Genomic DNA, 16049 nt, shown 5'->3' with positions numbered 1-16049 from the left:
GTAATCAACTAAAATCACCAAATATGAACCCAGTGTCTACTAAGTAAGTGACAAGAAGGGTTGTAGTAATGTAGTTACAACAATATTTAAACCAAAATACTTCAACTTTAGGGATAGCACCGTAGCAGGATTAGAGCTCATGTCCTGTACTTCCCACACTACAGTTAGAGCTACATGAGCAACATCATCATCCTCCTAATTTCAGGTGATGCCTTCCCATAGAAAACCTTGACACGATTTGCCATTACGAAAATTTCAGTTCATCAGTTCAATGCTGTGCTGAATCAAATTGCATAGGCAACAAATTCCGATCTCAATTCGCAAGTGAACTGATGTCTCATGTTTCTGGATCAACCCACAAGCCAACAAAGTTCACACTGTTTGTCATACTTAAACCTGCTCTGGACCATTAGGCAGAGCAACATAGCCATCATGCTGATGCCGAGAAGAACGCAACCTCACAGGAATGCACTTCAGGATGACAGCCAATGGCAGGCTAGCTGCTCCTATTAAAATGCTGAGCAACCAGAGCTGCCAGCTTAAGGGTACTGTGCTTGCAAATGTACCAAGAAACTCGACTATGGTTACTTGAAATGCGACTGTGGCAACCATTATGCCTATGAATATCCAGTTGCTGAACAGACCACGGAATATGTTTATCTTCTCGATGTCACGACTGTTGATTTCATTGAACACCTGATTCAATATTAACAGTTTTACCATCTTACAATCAAGCTGTTTCGGGAGAGGAAAATCGAAACAAAGAACAAAGAAAGAGACAAACCTGGCAGAAGACAAAGGTATTGAAGATGAATGTGTTTAGAATAATAAGAGAATCCGGTCCCCTAAGATTAAGCAGCTGTTTTCCAGCAAAGTTCAGAATAGCAAGGATAGTGAACTGATATATACTTTGACCAATAATATTTCTCCACATTGCTCTGCTAATGAAATTTGCATTTCGTCCTACAGAAGGTCTTTTCATGAGCCCATCATTTGGTGGCTCAGTCGCTAGGGCCAGGGCTCCAAGAGTGTCCATTATCATGTTAACCCACAGTAACTGCACGGCCGTCAATGGAGCAGATCCTGAAAATCCCTAAAATATATCACACACAAGTTTCAAGCAGATAATGCAAATTAATGAATACTATAATAAACTCTGTTGAACAACCTGCGACACAAGCGGAAACAAAGTTGAGTAACAAAGCAACAATGTTAACTGTCAGTTGGAACTGCACAAACTTTTGAATGTTTACATAGACAGCTCTTCCCCATTTGGCTACATTCACAATTGTTGAGAAATTGTCATCCAAAATAATGACATCAGCACTGTCTTTCGCCACCTGTAAATATGACCATCGGGGATCAAAAGGTAGAACAAGAAAATCTTCATAGGCACACTTCAGGCGTAAGGTTGAAAGCTGAAAATCAATCAACTTAATAACACTAAATTGAAAAGAATGCGCTTTGAGACTCGATAGATGATTAAATGGCATACCTCGGTTCCTGCAATGCCCATAGCTAGTCCAATGTCAGACTCGTGCAACGCAGGCGCATCATTGGTCCCATCACCTGTCACAGCAACCACTTCCCCAAGCATTCTCAAAGTCTTTACCAACGTGTGTTTGTCTGATGGCAGAGATCGAGCCATTACCTGCCAATCACAAAATCCATAATAATGAAACATAGTTACTTCAGTTTAGACCGATTAGTGCCTCTTTACAAAATTGGATATCATATACCTGGATTCTTGGGATGATCTCTTTCATCTCCTCCAAAGATTTATTACGAAACTCTGGCCCCTCTATGGCAATACCATCTGTTAGTATACCACATTCTTTCGCAATGGCTATGGCTGTGTTAATATTGTCACCTGTCACCATACGCACAGTAATTCCTGCAGCTAAACATGTCTGAACAGCATCTTTGACACCAGGCCGAACTGGGTCCTTTATTCCGATAACACCTATCAATGTATAACCTTCTTTGGGGATGCTTTTTTCATCACACCCATCATCCAAGTCTCTGTAAGCCAAGCAAAGAGTCCTCAAAGCTTCAGAGGCAAAACCATTTATGACCCCAGTTATCAAGTCCACTTGCTCATTTGACATATCAGCTGAATGTCCATTTTCATCAATTATTCGATTACACATGCCCAACACTATTTCTGAAGCACCCTTACAAAAGGCTCTGTGGCCACCTTCGGGCAGAGCCACTAGAACAGACATGTTTTTTCTGACAGAACTGAAAGGCTCTACATTTTTAATCACATATTGCTTGCGGAAATCACCAAAGTCATCTCCTAAAGACAGTCCAAGTTCAAGCAACGCTGTTTCTGTTGGCTGGCCTAAAATGGAAGTATTTCCATCTTGATCCTTTACCACTTCGGCACCCGTGTTTAAGAAAATAATTTGTGAAAGGATGCTCAATACATTGTCAGATGATTCTGACTTCACATCATTTACTCTTATCTCTTTGTTTCTGCCAGATAACCAAACCTTATCGACTATCATACGGTTTGTAGTAAGCGTACCAGTCTTATCCGTGCAAATTGTGGTGGCAGACCCCATTGTCTCGCAAGCAGAAAGATGCCTGACTAATGCCTTGTCACTCATCAGTTTCTTCATGGCAAAGGCAAGGCTTAGTGTCACTGCAAGTGGAAGTCCTTCAGGAACTGCAACAACAATAATAGTCACTGCAGTAGCAAAGTAGTTCAGAAGCGTAATTCCATCTCTTGAAGACCAATGCGCAATCTCGTGATTAACCATTTTGTCGACTACAAATCTAATAGACAGAACTAAAAAGGTCAGAACTGCAAAAACTAATCCAATTTTTCCAATTATAGTAGCAACTCCGTTTAGCTTCACTTGCAAAGGCGTCTCATCATCACCGCCCTCGCTTAGAGTCTCCATTAAATGTCCCCATTCAGTCTTCATACCAACAGCAGTCACTAACATTGTGGCTGATCCATCTTGTACTTTAGTTCCCGACAGAAGATATGGCCTGTCATGAGTTACATAAACCGGCTCACTCTCACCCGATAAGCTTGACTGATCAATTAATAAATTGTAGCCTGAGGTGTAGATTCCATCAGCTGGAACAATATCTCCAATAGCCAAATGCACAATATCTCCAACAACTAAATCATAAATCGAAGCCTTCTGCCTACGACCATCTCTAGTCACCTGAACAAATATCTTCTTCTTCTCCTTGTCAAGATCTCTGAATTGCAGCGATTGGTTATAGTCACTAATAGCAGTAACCATAACAACCAGAAATATACTAAGTAGGATTCCCAACCCATCATACATGCCTTTAGGCAACCCTTCTGTAGCAACTCCTACGCCTATTGAAACCACAGCACAAACCATCAAGATTATTAATGTTAAGTCCTGAAATGCTTCCCACACAAATGTCCAAAATCCTCTTGGAGACTTCTCAGTGAATCTATTGGCTCCATAGATTTCTTGTCTACTTGGTGCATCACTTGATCTAATTCCGTCTTGAAGAGAGGTAGATACTTTCTTTGTAATACCTTCTACACCCCCATGAATTCTGAATCCCTTTGCATCATGACGCCGAGCGAGTGAAGCCAAATCATCAGCTTCAATTCCAAAGCCTGCGTTTTGTGTTTCCTTAGAGAGCTTATACTCAGGTCTGGCAGCTGTAAACCAAATTCAAAGTACACTTAGAAAATCTAGAGGATTAAAACGCATATTATGGAAACCATAATTTTACAATAAAAAAAAATACCATCTTGAAAAAGAAGTGCCGCTTTATGTACCATGAGAGCGACCCGTATTTCCTGCCAACCAAGAAAGCAATTCAGTAATTCGGCTAATCACAAGTATCCCAATTTGTGTAACAAAACAACTCTTTAACATAATCTGAATCAACAGCAATACCTAACATCTACAGTTCAACATGCTTTTTACCATAGGCACCAATGCCAATTAACCTATATGTAAAAGTGATGCAATCCCTCATGGTCACTCAAAACAAATCTATAACACTGTTTTATGGTTACAATCATAACAGGGAAAAAAAAGCACTGTCCTCGGATCTCGGACGGGCATATTGTACTTATGTTCCAGAGAAAAGATAGGGCCTTCATAATATTTATATCACAGACTTGCAAGTAGTAAAGAAGTTACAATGACTTCTTATCACATCTGATTAGTCTATAATAACACAGTTTTTTTTTAAAGAACTACTTGGTGGAAAAGCTTGTTAGTCATCCAGTGAGACAAGTTCGACTTTATGTTTCTGGAATGTGATAACAAATTTGGTTACTAAACTCAGTCATTTCAGTTGACATGCTATGGTGGAGTCCATTCTGCACAATAATAACATACTTGAACAAGTTAGAATGTCTACAAATCCCTACAGTTCAGGAGTCTAATTGCATATGTAGTGCCATTAAACTATAAAAGAGCTACTCAAGATCCACCTAAAAAGGTCAGTTTTTGTCCTCCGATGGACCATTATGTTAGGAGCAGCAAACAAGTTAACGAACAGACATCACAATCAGCACAGAGGACAAAAAGATACCCGTTAATCCGTTATGTCTTATTCTCATCTCGTTTTCATAGCAAAAACATAATATAAACTTAAATTCGAAAGCTCAAAGGAAATGGGAAAAGTACACTAACAATATGACTGAACATGTTTGTTCGGAATGGCAATAATCAAGCTCTGATATGCAAGTCTCGTAGAAAAAGAATGAGTAAGCTAAGTAAAAAGCATAAACCCGCTCCAACAGACAACTGTAGACTTCCATAAGGCATGCATGCACTATAACTCGCATTTCAGAAAATCACAAAGTGGAAAGGTAAAAGCCCGTTTAGTTGAACATCCGCTACTCCATGTTTATGCATTCTAGTATCCTATATTCCTATATAAACAAATATGCCTGCAATAATAGTCCACCTCAAAAATAGACCACTTATGTGTGGTGTATTCATTTCTGTCTACAGAGTTCTTATTTATTAGTTAAGTTCATTTAATATAAATCCCCTAACGACAGTAAAGTAAGCATGAGGATACAAGGACTCGGGTTAGGATTTTTCAACTTAGAACTTTCAATAGAAGCGCCGTCTTATTATAGTTCATCTAGTTACATAATAGATTTATCTAAGTGCTCATTCATGACAAATAAGTATCTTTGTAATACTCATACAATAAATAAGTCATGCAGATGACTGCATGACTAAGACATTAATTCTATCTTTTATGTGACCATACCATCTATAGGATTCTGACGAATTCTTTGTGACACTAATTAATACCTAAATGCAGGTAAAAAATGGTCCATGCAATGGAGGCAAAAACATGAAGAGGACAAAAAACTAAAACAAATCTTTGTGAGTGAGACAAGAAGAGTCACATGAGTTCCATCAAACCTAGAAATAAATCCACTTCTCACATGTCATGATAGTTATTGATAGATTACAGGACCAGATGGATGTCCATGCATCCTAATATGCTATTGTCTTCAATACCCAGGAAAGTTCAAGGAAATTTCTTGTGATGTATTACTATGACAAAATGGTCAGGTTGGATAAATAAATATACTGAGGCCATACTTAGAACTCTATACCAATATGTTAATAATATTTCCCAAAATAACATTGGGCCTCACCATATTTAATTGACATTTAAAGGCAAGATGCCCTATATAAGTACAGCATTTTTTTTCCAATTGGTAAGAAGGGCCACCCCATGGCACAATCACCAATCTACCGGTCTACCACCATGCGGCAAGTAGGTGCAGACACTCGAGCTCCCGAACTGGTTTGGACAATATATATCCATTAGCGGTGTAACCGAGCCGAGCCAGGCTCGAGCTCACCTATGTTCGAGCTCGGCTCATATTGTAAAAATTAAGTTCGAGCCCGAACCCGAGCTCGTGAAATCAAGGCTCGGGATCGGCTCATATACTGTAATATTTTACGAGCCCGAACTCGAGCTCGAGCTTTGCTTGCATACCATTTTTTTGAGCATTATTTTGATTATAATTTATAACGTAATTTGTGTTAAAAAAATCAAATTCAAACTAGCATTTTATCTTTTTGTTAGCTTAAAATAACATTTATTATGTTATTTTATTTTATAAACTAATATGTTGATTTATGTATCATAAAAGTGATATAATTTAAGTAAATATATTGATAAAAAATAAGTAATTTAAAAGATAATGAGCTCAAACAAGCTTTCGAGCCTTAGTGTGCTCGAGTTCAGCTCGGTTTGGGCTCGGCTTGGCTCGAGCCCGGGCTCGAGCTTAGGTTGACCGTTCTCGAGCCGAGCTTTGACCGAGCCGATCCCGAGAGCTTGTCGAGCAGGCTCAACTCATGTACAGCCCTAATACCCATACTTCAAGTTCATGGTGCACTCGTAATCTCACATGAATCCAGCAGTAGTAAACTAAATAAAATTCCTTAAAATGTTTATATAATTATTTTTCTCCCCTTGGAATGGCCAATCTAGGCAGCTCTTGTTCCATTCTTAGAGGCGAAGCTAAGGAAAAAAAGGATTTGAAGCTTCCATTAGTGGTCAAGTCCCAAGAGTAATAGAAGTAGGATGTAGAAGGCATCTACTGCACAAGGTCTTGATTGGATCAATAATGACTCTTCACTATAGTAGCATGATTGCATCATGCCATAATGAGATTCTACGTTAGATGGTAACTAGTGTAATCACATTATCAACAAGAAGCATAAATAAAGAGAATCAAGTAGAAAAAGGTATAAGAGCTACCTTGCAGGAATTTATACTTTAGGAGAAATACCTACAATATAATCCCAACTACTAACATAGTATTACTCTTCCAATAATTGTTTTTTAATATGCATGAGAAGCACCAAGACAACGAAACCCAAGGCTTAAAGCAGTGATGGCACAATTTGCAAAACAAATTTGTATATATATTGAAAATAATATTTCTTTCATAGATTATTTATTCCTGCAGCCTATCTTTATAATCTGTATGTTACAAATGTTATTAGAAGAGTCACAATGTCAATTTATTCAATAAATATTTCATTCATAGATTATTAATCCACAACCACACTCCCATGTACTTTAAAGTAAAACAACGCCAAAACGGATGAGAAGTAGCTACTAACTTGTGGAGTCTGTGGAGACATAATGAGACTGCACATTCACAACTAATATAACGTCATACTCCTAAACTATATAATTATAGTATTACGTTTGTTGGGCATTAATCCCCCTTATACTAAGAGAACAAGAAATCTCCCAAATTTTCCCGCCTAAATGAATTTGGCTATAATTGGGCTTTCATTATATCATATCTGTAATTGGGATTTTATTATATTATATCTGTAATTAAGCTTTCATTATATTATTTTTACAACTGGAATATACTAAACTTTCCTTTTCCACCGATTAATACAAAACATTAATAATAATAAATTTTACAATTAAAATTTAAAATTGAGTTAAATAACAGTTGTATATTTGTTATTTTCTTTAATATTCCTATCTAAAAAATCGTGTATTTGCGCGGGATTGACACTAGTTTATTTTATAATCACATTTATATTGTTGTTATTTCCTTTTTGTTAACACCACCATACACTCTCACTTGTTTTAAATAATGAACTAAGTCAATATAGGTAGGGGTGAGCAAAACCGTGTACCTGATACGGTTTTGAAAACCGTATCGGATATACGGTTTTAAAAATCGCAAAAATCACTATACGGATCCGATACGGTTTAACCGTATATACGGTTTCGGGTACCCGGAAAAACTGTGTATATGGAATCCGTATATACAGATACGGTTTGGTGACAAATACCCAATTAAACATTCTAATTATTCAAGAGTTAATAATTACCTCTAACATGACCACCTCTTATAAATGGCTTATTTTTGTTTATTGAGATAAATTATTAAAAAAAAGTCGTAAAAAACATTAAAAGAGTGGAGTTGAAAGAGGAACTTTGCATTTTTTTAACTTTTTTTATACAAAAACTTTAAACCGTGTCAGAAACCGCATATACGATTTCGTTTTTTCCCGACCGTATACGGTACGGTTTTTATAAAACCGTATCGTATATACGGATTTTCGTATCGTATATACGGAAATTCTTATAACTCAAACCGTATATCGTATCGTATCCGTATTATAAAACCATATCGTATATTTTTGCTCACCCCTAAATATAGGAGTAGTAAAAAAAAACTCTCTCCATCTCATTTATAGTCATCCATTGTTTTACTTTGAAAATACACAAATAGACGTGTTGTTTTCCAATTGGCGTTAAAATTCCCACTAGATAGTTTCTGAATTAGACAGAGCTAGAAGATCAGAGCTTTTACGTTTCAGTAGGTCTCCCTACGGGTCGGATATTGCGACGGGTATTTTGTGATTGGAAATGGGTAAAGGGGACAAGGTGGGCACCCACCCCATGTGCTCCATCTCTCACCCCCTATGGGTTTTTTGTGAGACAATATGGTACCCGTCACAAGTTTGTGACGGATACCCTCCGTCATAAGGGAGAATTTGCCTTTAAGTTTTAACACAAGAAGCATTATAAATTATAATGGCGAAAAATGAAAAAGAAAACACGTAGACGTGACACAACTGAAAAAATTCCGTGTCAGAATTCACAAGAATAATTGCATGCAACACTAATTGGTACTGAGTAATAATAATGTATACATTCATTGATCAGAATCCACGCACCTTTATATGGCTCGACACATGCAATACTAATTGTCAATGCTTCAAAAACATCCTAATTCTTACAAATTCCTAATACATTAAAGAATAACACGAGAATGCACCATTACAATTCAATGATTCGCAAACCCAAAAACAAATTCAAGGAATAGTTTTTTTTTTTTTTTTTTTTTTTTTTTTTAATAATAAGTACTGTAATTCACAATAAGATCCTCTTATAACATGCGTTTGGATGAGAGAAAAAAAATAAGCTAAATTTATTTACATTGACGTAAGTAAATACAGTAATAATGAAATAATTTGATACAAATTGGCAGTAAATAAGATTAGAATTTAGAATTCATGAAGCTATGAAGGTGAGGGAAACTAGGTGGTAAAAAAAGTGATACATACGCTTGTATAAATAATAAAAGGAAAACGAGTCATATTTGGTACTCCATGTAAGACTCATGCAGGGGTAGAATGGTAAATCAGTAATGACTAATGAGCAAACGAGCAGCAGTAGTATTAGGAATTAGGAATAGCAGTATAGCATAAATTAAAGAACAAGGGCGTTTACTTTTTACGACTAGGATTAGGAAAAGGAGACTGTTGACAAATTATAACGCATACCCTAATAAACATTCTACTAAATAAACCGCTGAAATTCTATACCAAACAAGCACAATCAAGTTGACATCATCGGGTATGTATTCACCATCCATTTTACAACCAAAGAATAATAATTACCCGTATCAAAGTTTTGACTTTTTAGGAAAAATTAAAATCTATGCATTGAAATTCATAGAACGTCATTTGTTGAATATAATGTAGACATACACAATCGATTCCTTAACAAACGTTTCTATAATTGACCCAATGAAATTCATAAGATATTATTGATTGATTGATTTGATTTAAACGGTTTTATTTGAGTTTGTGTGTATGCACGAATTAAGACTAACCGGATTACAAGTTTTGAGTTACAATAATGAATTGACATTGTGAGACGAAATGGAAGGGAGTATGTATGTACCTGGCGAGTGTTAGCAGCTTTGGAGCGAGACTCGATGTTGGCGCCATAACGAAAACGACGACGACGATTAAGGATGATTGATCCCACGGCGTTGCGCCACTTCTGAAGAGACTCCAAAGGCGGATGTTTCACAGGCAAATCGAAGTCTTTCAGCAATTTCTTCTCCATTTTTATTTTATTTTATTTTGGATACAACTAATTAAGAGGAGTTGTATGCTCTGCCCACGACGTTTGGGTAATGGAGGGCAGAAAATGCGAATGGGGGTGCATTTATTCGAGAGCTGCATTTTATAGTACGCAAATTTTATTTTAGACGGGCGGTTTTCCCGTCTGAAATAAGACGGATAAAATGTTGTCATTTTTTAAGAAAATGTAACCATTTAATCCACAAAATGTTATGATTAGAGGCGTTAATGTTTACCCTAAAAATGATGTGAAAAATAATGGTAATATGTTATCAGAAAATAACATCATTTTATTGTAAAATAAAAACATGTTACCCGTCTTATTTCAAACGGGAAACAGCCGTATGAAGCAAGACGCGCTGTTTATAGTATGGTAAGAGCCTAGAGGAAAAGGTGGCCCCCACGTTGCTCTCTCCCATTTCTGTTTCCTCCTTTTTCAAGTTTCAACCCTGCTTATTTTTCAAACTTCCAACACTTTTTTCTTTGGTTTTTACGGTGGGAAATAATCGGTTACAACTTACAATGTTAAAGGTTACAACAAGTCTCCGTCTATAGCAAGACACGGGTCAAATACCCTTAAAGTGGTGATATTTTTAGGTTTCATCACGCAAGTTGTTGTTTGTCTTATTCATAATGTGGTATGTTACTTGGGCCGTCTTTAGTTATAAACGGATAGTTGTCGTCTATAATGAGATTTTGTGTAAAGGTTAATGGCTCCTTTAAAACTTTTTTTTTGGCCAATTTTTTTTAAAACTTTACTAGTTTTGTCACCCGTGGAATGCACCGGATAATTCTATATTTTCTTAAGATTTGGATGTTTATTTTTATCCATAAAATTGAACGTCAATGTTTGCATATAAATGTATAACAAATACTTGACAAATTACGATATATATTACAACACAATTACATATTTTTTTAAAATATAAATAGTTTGAATCAAGAAGACAACTTTTTTTTTTTGTCAGTTACAAAAATATATATGAACAAAATATTTATCCAAAATTTACAGCGGAAACTTTTCAACCATACCTTATCAGTTTCTATCTTACGTTTTTTTACCTTTAATTTTACCTCAGCTTCGTGCCTTTTGTATTTCTTCCCCCTCAGATTACCCACGTGATGCTTTGTCTTGACTTATCTGCATTCACATACGTTTCATGATGCTTTAAATTAAAATTTATAAAAAATATATTGACCAAAAGTTAAAACAAAAACATGGCAAAAACTTGACAAACGAATCAAAACATTCACATGTAAATCATTTAAATTAAACCAAATGGAAAACATGAATTCAAATATAACAAACAGTTCAGTTGATTAGAATTCATGTTAATAACGTATTGTGAAATAAAGGAAAGAGATAATTAGAGAGAACTAGTTTTAAGCCCGTGCAAATTGCACGGGTTGTTTTTCAAACATTTGTTATCACCAAACATTTAACAAAATTAGATAATATTGTTACCTTTGGGAATTCACACGCATAGATATATAATATAAAATACATGTAAATATTAAATCTAAAATTTAACATTCATATATCAATGTAAAATAATTATTAAAAAAATATTAACAAACATCTAAATCACAAATATTATAATTTAAAAAAAATATATTAAAAAAACTTGATGTTTATATCTTCTACAATATATGTGATGTACGTATTGCATACGATTAAATAAAGCGGTAATGGCAAAGTCGATTTATTTTATAAACAATTTATCTTTTTCAGTTTTAAAACGGTTAAAAAGGTGGCATACACAAATTTTGACCCGTTTTCTTACCATGTTCCGACCTGAATCATACTGGACAACTTTAACCTTGTCAAATTGAAGTTTAGAATATTGGTCATGTCAAATATGGGTTAGGTCGGAACATTAACTCATGTAGTCCATAAGTATGTGTTCAATACAACAGCTAACAAAGTGAACTCCTTATATAAACTCTGTTCCGGGTGTAATTCCGGAGCAGGATTTGTTACCACGTAAGCTTGTAGAATGATGACTTTGCTTGACTCTTCCTTTCGGCCTCTCCTGAAACAATGAACAAACTGAGGGCTCGGCTTGGCACCGAGCGAACTCACTCCGACGCTCAAGTCAGTAAACTTAAAAGGGATTAAGTTGTGTATTACTTGGCACAAAGTATATTGTAGAGAGATAAGGGAGTTTATACCAGATTAGTGTGTTTAATTGATTATTTTCGGATGTTGGGGTTTGTGTCCTTAACAGTTAGTGCAAGGACTTATAAATCTCTAAAAGGATCAAAGGGCATACCTTTGGTATTATTATCAGTTGATCCACGTTTATCAATAACGGTTGGCTTGCTAGATAAGTTTGACGTTATTGTCATACAGATGGCGGTGATCAACTGATCCCTAAAAGTCACACCTATAGGATACGTTCGAGAGATGTGACGGTATGAAAATACAGTCATGTAGATGCCAAATTTGACTAACCAGTTAGTCCGAGTCATTTGACTAGTAATTAGTCAAAATGTGATGTTGAGATATTATATTTAATACCGATTAGATATCATGGGCTAAGGCGAATTAACCAGTTAATTCGTAAAATTAAATATAAGCGTTTTATATTTAATTAATGTATATTGAATTAATTATACAATATCGTCTTTGTCGGACATGTATTAATACTTCAACTAACCCGTGTTATTAGTTGATGTTTTAATAGCCGATAACCGATGACGATTTATAATAAACCGCGTCATATACATTTAGCAATTTATGAGCCGGTCCACGAGGTAAAATTAAGAGGAAGTGGAAGCCCACTTCCCCATGCAAACCCACGGCTGGCCGAGGTTAACAAAAGGAGAGACTCCCTCTCCTTTTAACCTAGACAATTCATTTTACAGAAAACAAGGGTTTTGGAGACATTTTCTCTCTGAAACCTAGATCTCACATCTCGAAAACCTCACAACAAGTTCTCCCAATATTGCAAGGCAATCGGAGAACACCATCTAGCACAAGGGCATATCTCGGACAAGTCTTGGGTGCAACAATTAGGAGGGAATCTCGTTTGATTTCTTCTTTTTACGCCGCACTATAAAGGACCCGAGGTTAATTCTTGTTCCTTATCGTTTCTCTATTGTATTTATGTTTTATGACGATAATCGCATGCTAAATTTACGTTATAGTCCTAAATTTAGAGGGTCTTATACGGATATTACCCCACAAGTGGTATCAGAGCGAGGCCACGTAAATTTTTCCATGTGTTTTTCATAAAACCGATTTTGAAACGATTGTTTTGTCTCGAATTCCGTGCCATGTATACACGGCTGATTCGGTTTTTGTTCTTGTTGAAACCGTGACATGTTTTACACGGTTTTATCATCTTGTTTTTGATTTGTTTTTATGCATATTGTTGTTTTATACGAGATTACAAAACATGTCAAGTTTTGTCAATTGTTAAATTGTTTTTGATGCGTTTTTGATCAAAATTGCAATTGATTTTGTCTTGTCAAAATGTTTTCACGAGGGTTTTATGTTTTCCAGAAACTTTTTCCCTCGATCGAGCATGTTTTTAGTCGATCGAATGGTTTTTCTGACATGTTTTTACTCGATCGAGTCCTTGTCATGCACTCGATCGACACGCTTTTAAAACCCCACCGCTTGATCGAGAAGTCATCGTACTCGATCGAGCAAGATTAAGTTGATATAAGTCCTCGATCGACTACCAGTTTTGTCGATCGAGTACTTCCCGATTAGCACACCTCTCGATCGACTTGCGCTTCAGATCGATCGAGCCCTTTCGTTCTCGATCGAGCACCCGTGTCCCTGGATCGAGGGATTTACTTTTTGACACTTTGAAAATTTATTCCTTTTGCTTTAAATTTTCTTTTGGCTACAAAATGTACATTATACGGATATTGTACACTCGCTATGATTGTGAAACGGTTCACACACGTACCATTAAGTTATTTTAAAGCGTATTTAAAGTAACGGATTGTAATGGATTAAAATTAAATGATAGAAGCGGTTTTATCACATGAATTTTAATCATTAAAAGGTGGTTTGGATAAATTTAACATAATTACGGAATTATGTCACGAATGAATTCGTTTTTTAGTTGATGCATTTTTATTTATCGTTAATTTTGAATCCTTATGAATGCCTTTTATTACGTATTTATTTATTTTTGCAAACGGTTGTAACTTAGTGTGGCCTTAGTAGAACGTGTTACCGTAATGATGGAACACGGTCTTGGTTGTATTTTGAGATCTCGTATCTCCGTTTTGGATTTTTCACTTGTAATTACAGTTTTTATTAGAATGTAATTAGGTTTATATTTTGTAATTTTAATTGTAATTTTTGAGAAGACCAAAGACGGAGACCAGATGCTCACTCCCGCTAACTGGATCAAGATGGAACAACAAGACAAGCTTCTTGGGTCCAACGGTGGATTCCAAAGTTGTATTTTGTTCTTTTTATTAGGATAGGCCACACTAGGAAATTTTATTTACGTATTGCATTCATTTATTTATTTTCATGTAACGATAGATTGCATCATATTCCGCCTAAAAACCAAACCACCTAATTATTGCATGAAAACTGACACATATAGAGGTCACGAGTTAGTTTTCATTGACATTCTCATGTCACACGTTTTTTAAGCCATCACCCAAATTGATTCATTCACGCAGACGCTAGTTATTCGTTCACTTAAAATGAATTATGATTAGGTTGATGGGATCTTCCTCGTATAAACAAAAATTGAGAACGGTCTTTATAGGTCAAACTTCAATGAGTCCCTTCTTCGTCGGTAGGCATAATATGACCCCTTCTACGTCGGGTAAGTTGGAACCGATTGACCTATTTTATCTCAACACTATGGTCACTCGTACGATCCTGTGACTATGGTGGACTATAGATAGGATTTACGGAAATCTATCGACCAAGAGTTCTTCCGGAAGAATTAGCTAAACAGTTGGCTTATCAATTTACGTAAATTGAGTCTTGGGATCACTTGTATCATTCTTGAGGGAGATCAATTATACAAGTGCGAGAGTCTACATGTTTAAAATGAATTTTAAAATAGACTTAAATCACCTCGATGAGTTGCTTATTTCGTTTTGTTTTTCTTTCTTTTTCAAAGTGTAGATCACGTTTTTTTTAAACGCAAATAACAAATGGTCTGGTTCTACGATAACCCAATGCCAAGTGCCACATTGGACCGTGAGTCCTGGCTTCGGATCTTCATGAATCGGATGAATCGGTCTACTCGATCAAGAATGATGGATCAAACTTCGCGGATCGGGAGGCGGCATTACGGAATGCTGCGCGCGGACGGGAAGCTCAAATATCTATTAGAGCCCATCCCGGCAAACCCAGGTCCCACGGCTAGAGTTGCTGAAATCACCAAGTTTAATGATTTCTGTATGGAAGCGGGTGCGATTAAAAACGTACTCATTTTTGCAATGGAACCCAATTTGCAGAAACGCTTCATAGCCCATGGTGCGAACAAGATTTTCACCACGCTCAACAAGGAATTCTCGAAAGCACCGAGAATCGTGACCTATGAGCATACCACTCGCTTCTTTGATGCGAGACTCCGAGAAAGGGCCAACCGGTTAGCCCGCACATTCTCGGATGATTGAGAATGTCGAGAAGCTGGAGACCTTTGATTGTAAGATCAGCGAGAACATTGTGATCGACCGCATTCTTCACTCACTCCACGATGGTTATTCGCAATTTAGAGCGAATTACTATATGAATGATTTGAAGAAAACTCCCCATGAACTGCACTCCCTCCTCGTACAGACCGAGAAGGACATGAAGTTCAGTGGGAGCATGAAACAGGATGTTCTCGTTGTGACAAACAAAGGAAAGGGTAAGGGCAAAGCTCGTGCAAACCTAGCAGGGGTAAGGCGAAGTTCAAGAAGTCGGGTTCAGGTAAGAGTGGGCCTGGTGAGTCGAGCACCTCATCAGGCACGACAAAGAGCAAGAATGAAAACATGGAATGCCATCATTACCACAAGACTGGGCATTGGAGACGCACATGTCCTGTTTATCATGAGGACTTAAAGGCAGGTCGTGTTAAACCTGTTGGTATGTCTTCCTCTTCTTCTACTTTTATTCATATGATTGAGATTAACCACGCAAGTTACGGAACTTGGGTACTTGATACTGGT

General features: G+C 36.5%; 1 protein-coding gene across 2 annotated transcripts; it reads right to left on the bottom strand.

Moving 5' to 3' along the window:
• Nucleotides 1-10011, bottom strand: LOC141600469 (putative calcium-transporting ATPase 11, plasma membrane-type). Of its 2 annotated transcripts, none has more exons than XM_074420704.1 (7): nt 9721-10011; nt 3751-3802; nt 1740-3661; nt 1496-1651; nt 1169-1340; nt 785-1083; nt 1-696 (listed from the first exon to the last, which is right to left on the bottom strand). In XM_074420704.1, the coding sequence occupies exons 1-7, from the start codon at nt 9886-9888 to the stop codon at nt 391-393; spliced, it is 3075 nt and encodes a 1024-aa protein (XP_074276805.1). In that variant the 5' UTR covers nt 9889-10011; the 3' UTR covers nt 1-390. The 2 variants fall into 2 exon arrangements, with proteins under 2 accessions (XP_074276805.1, XP_074276806.1); XM_074420705.1 differs by lacking the exon at nt 9721-10011 and adding an exon at nt 6754-6967.
• Nucleotides 10012-16049: the final 6038 nt, after the last annotated feature.

The sequence above is a fragment of the Silene latifolia genome, chromosome 9 (assembly GCF_048544455.1).
Source record: "Silene latifolia isolate original U9 population chromosome 9, ASM4854445v1, whole genome shotgun sequence".
NCBI lineage: Eukaryota > Viridiplantae > Streptophyta > Magnoliopsida > Caryophyllales > Caryophyllaceae > Silene > Silene latifolia.
This window is presented reverse-complemented; position numbering and strand designations above follow the sequence as displayed.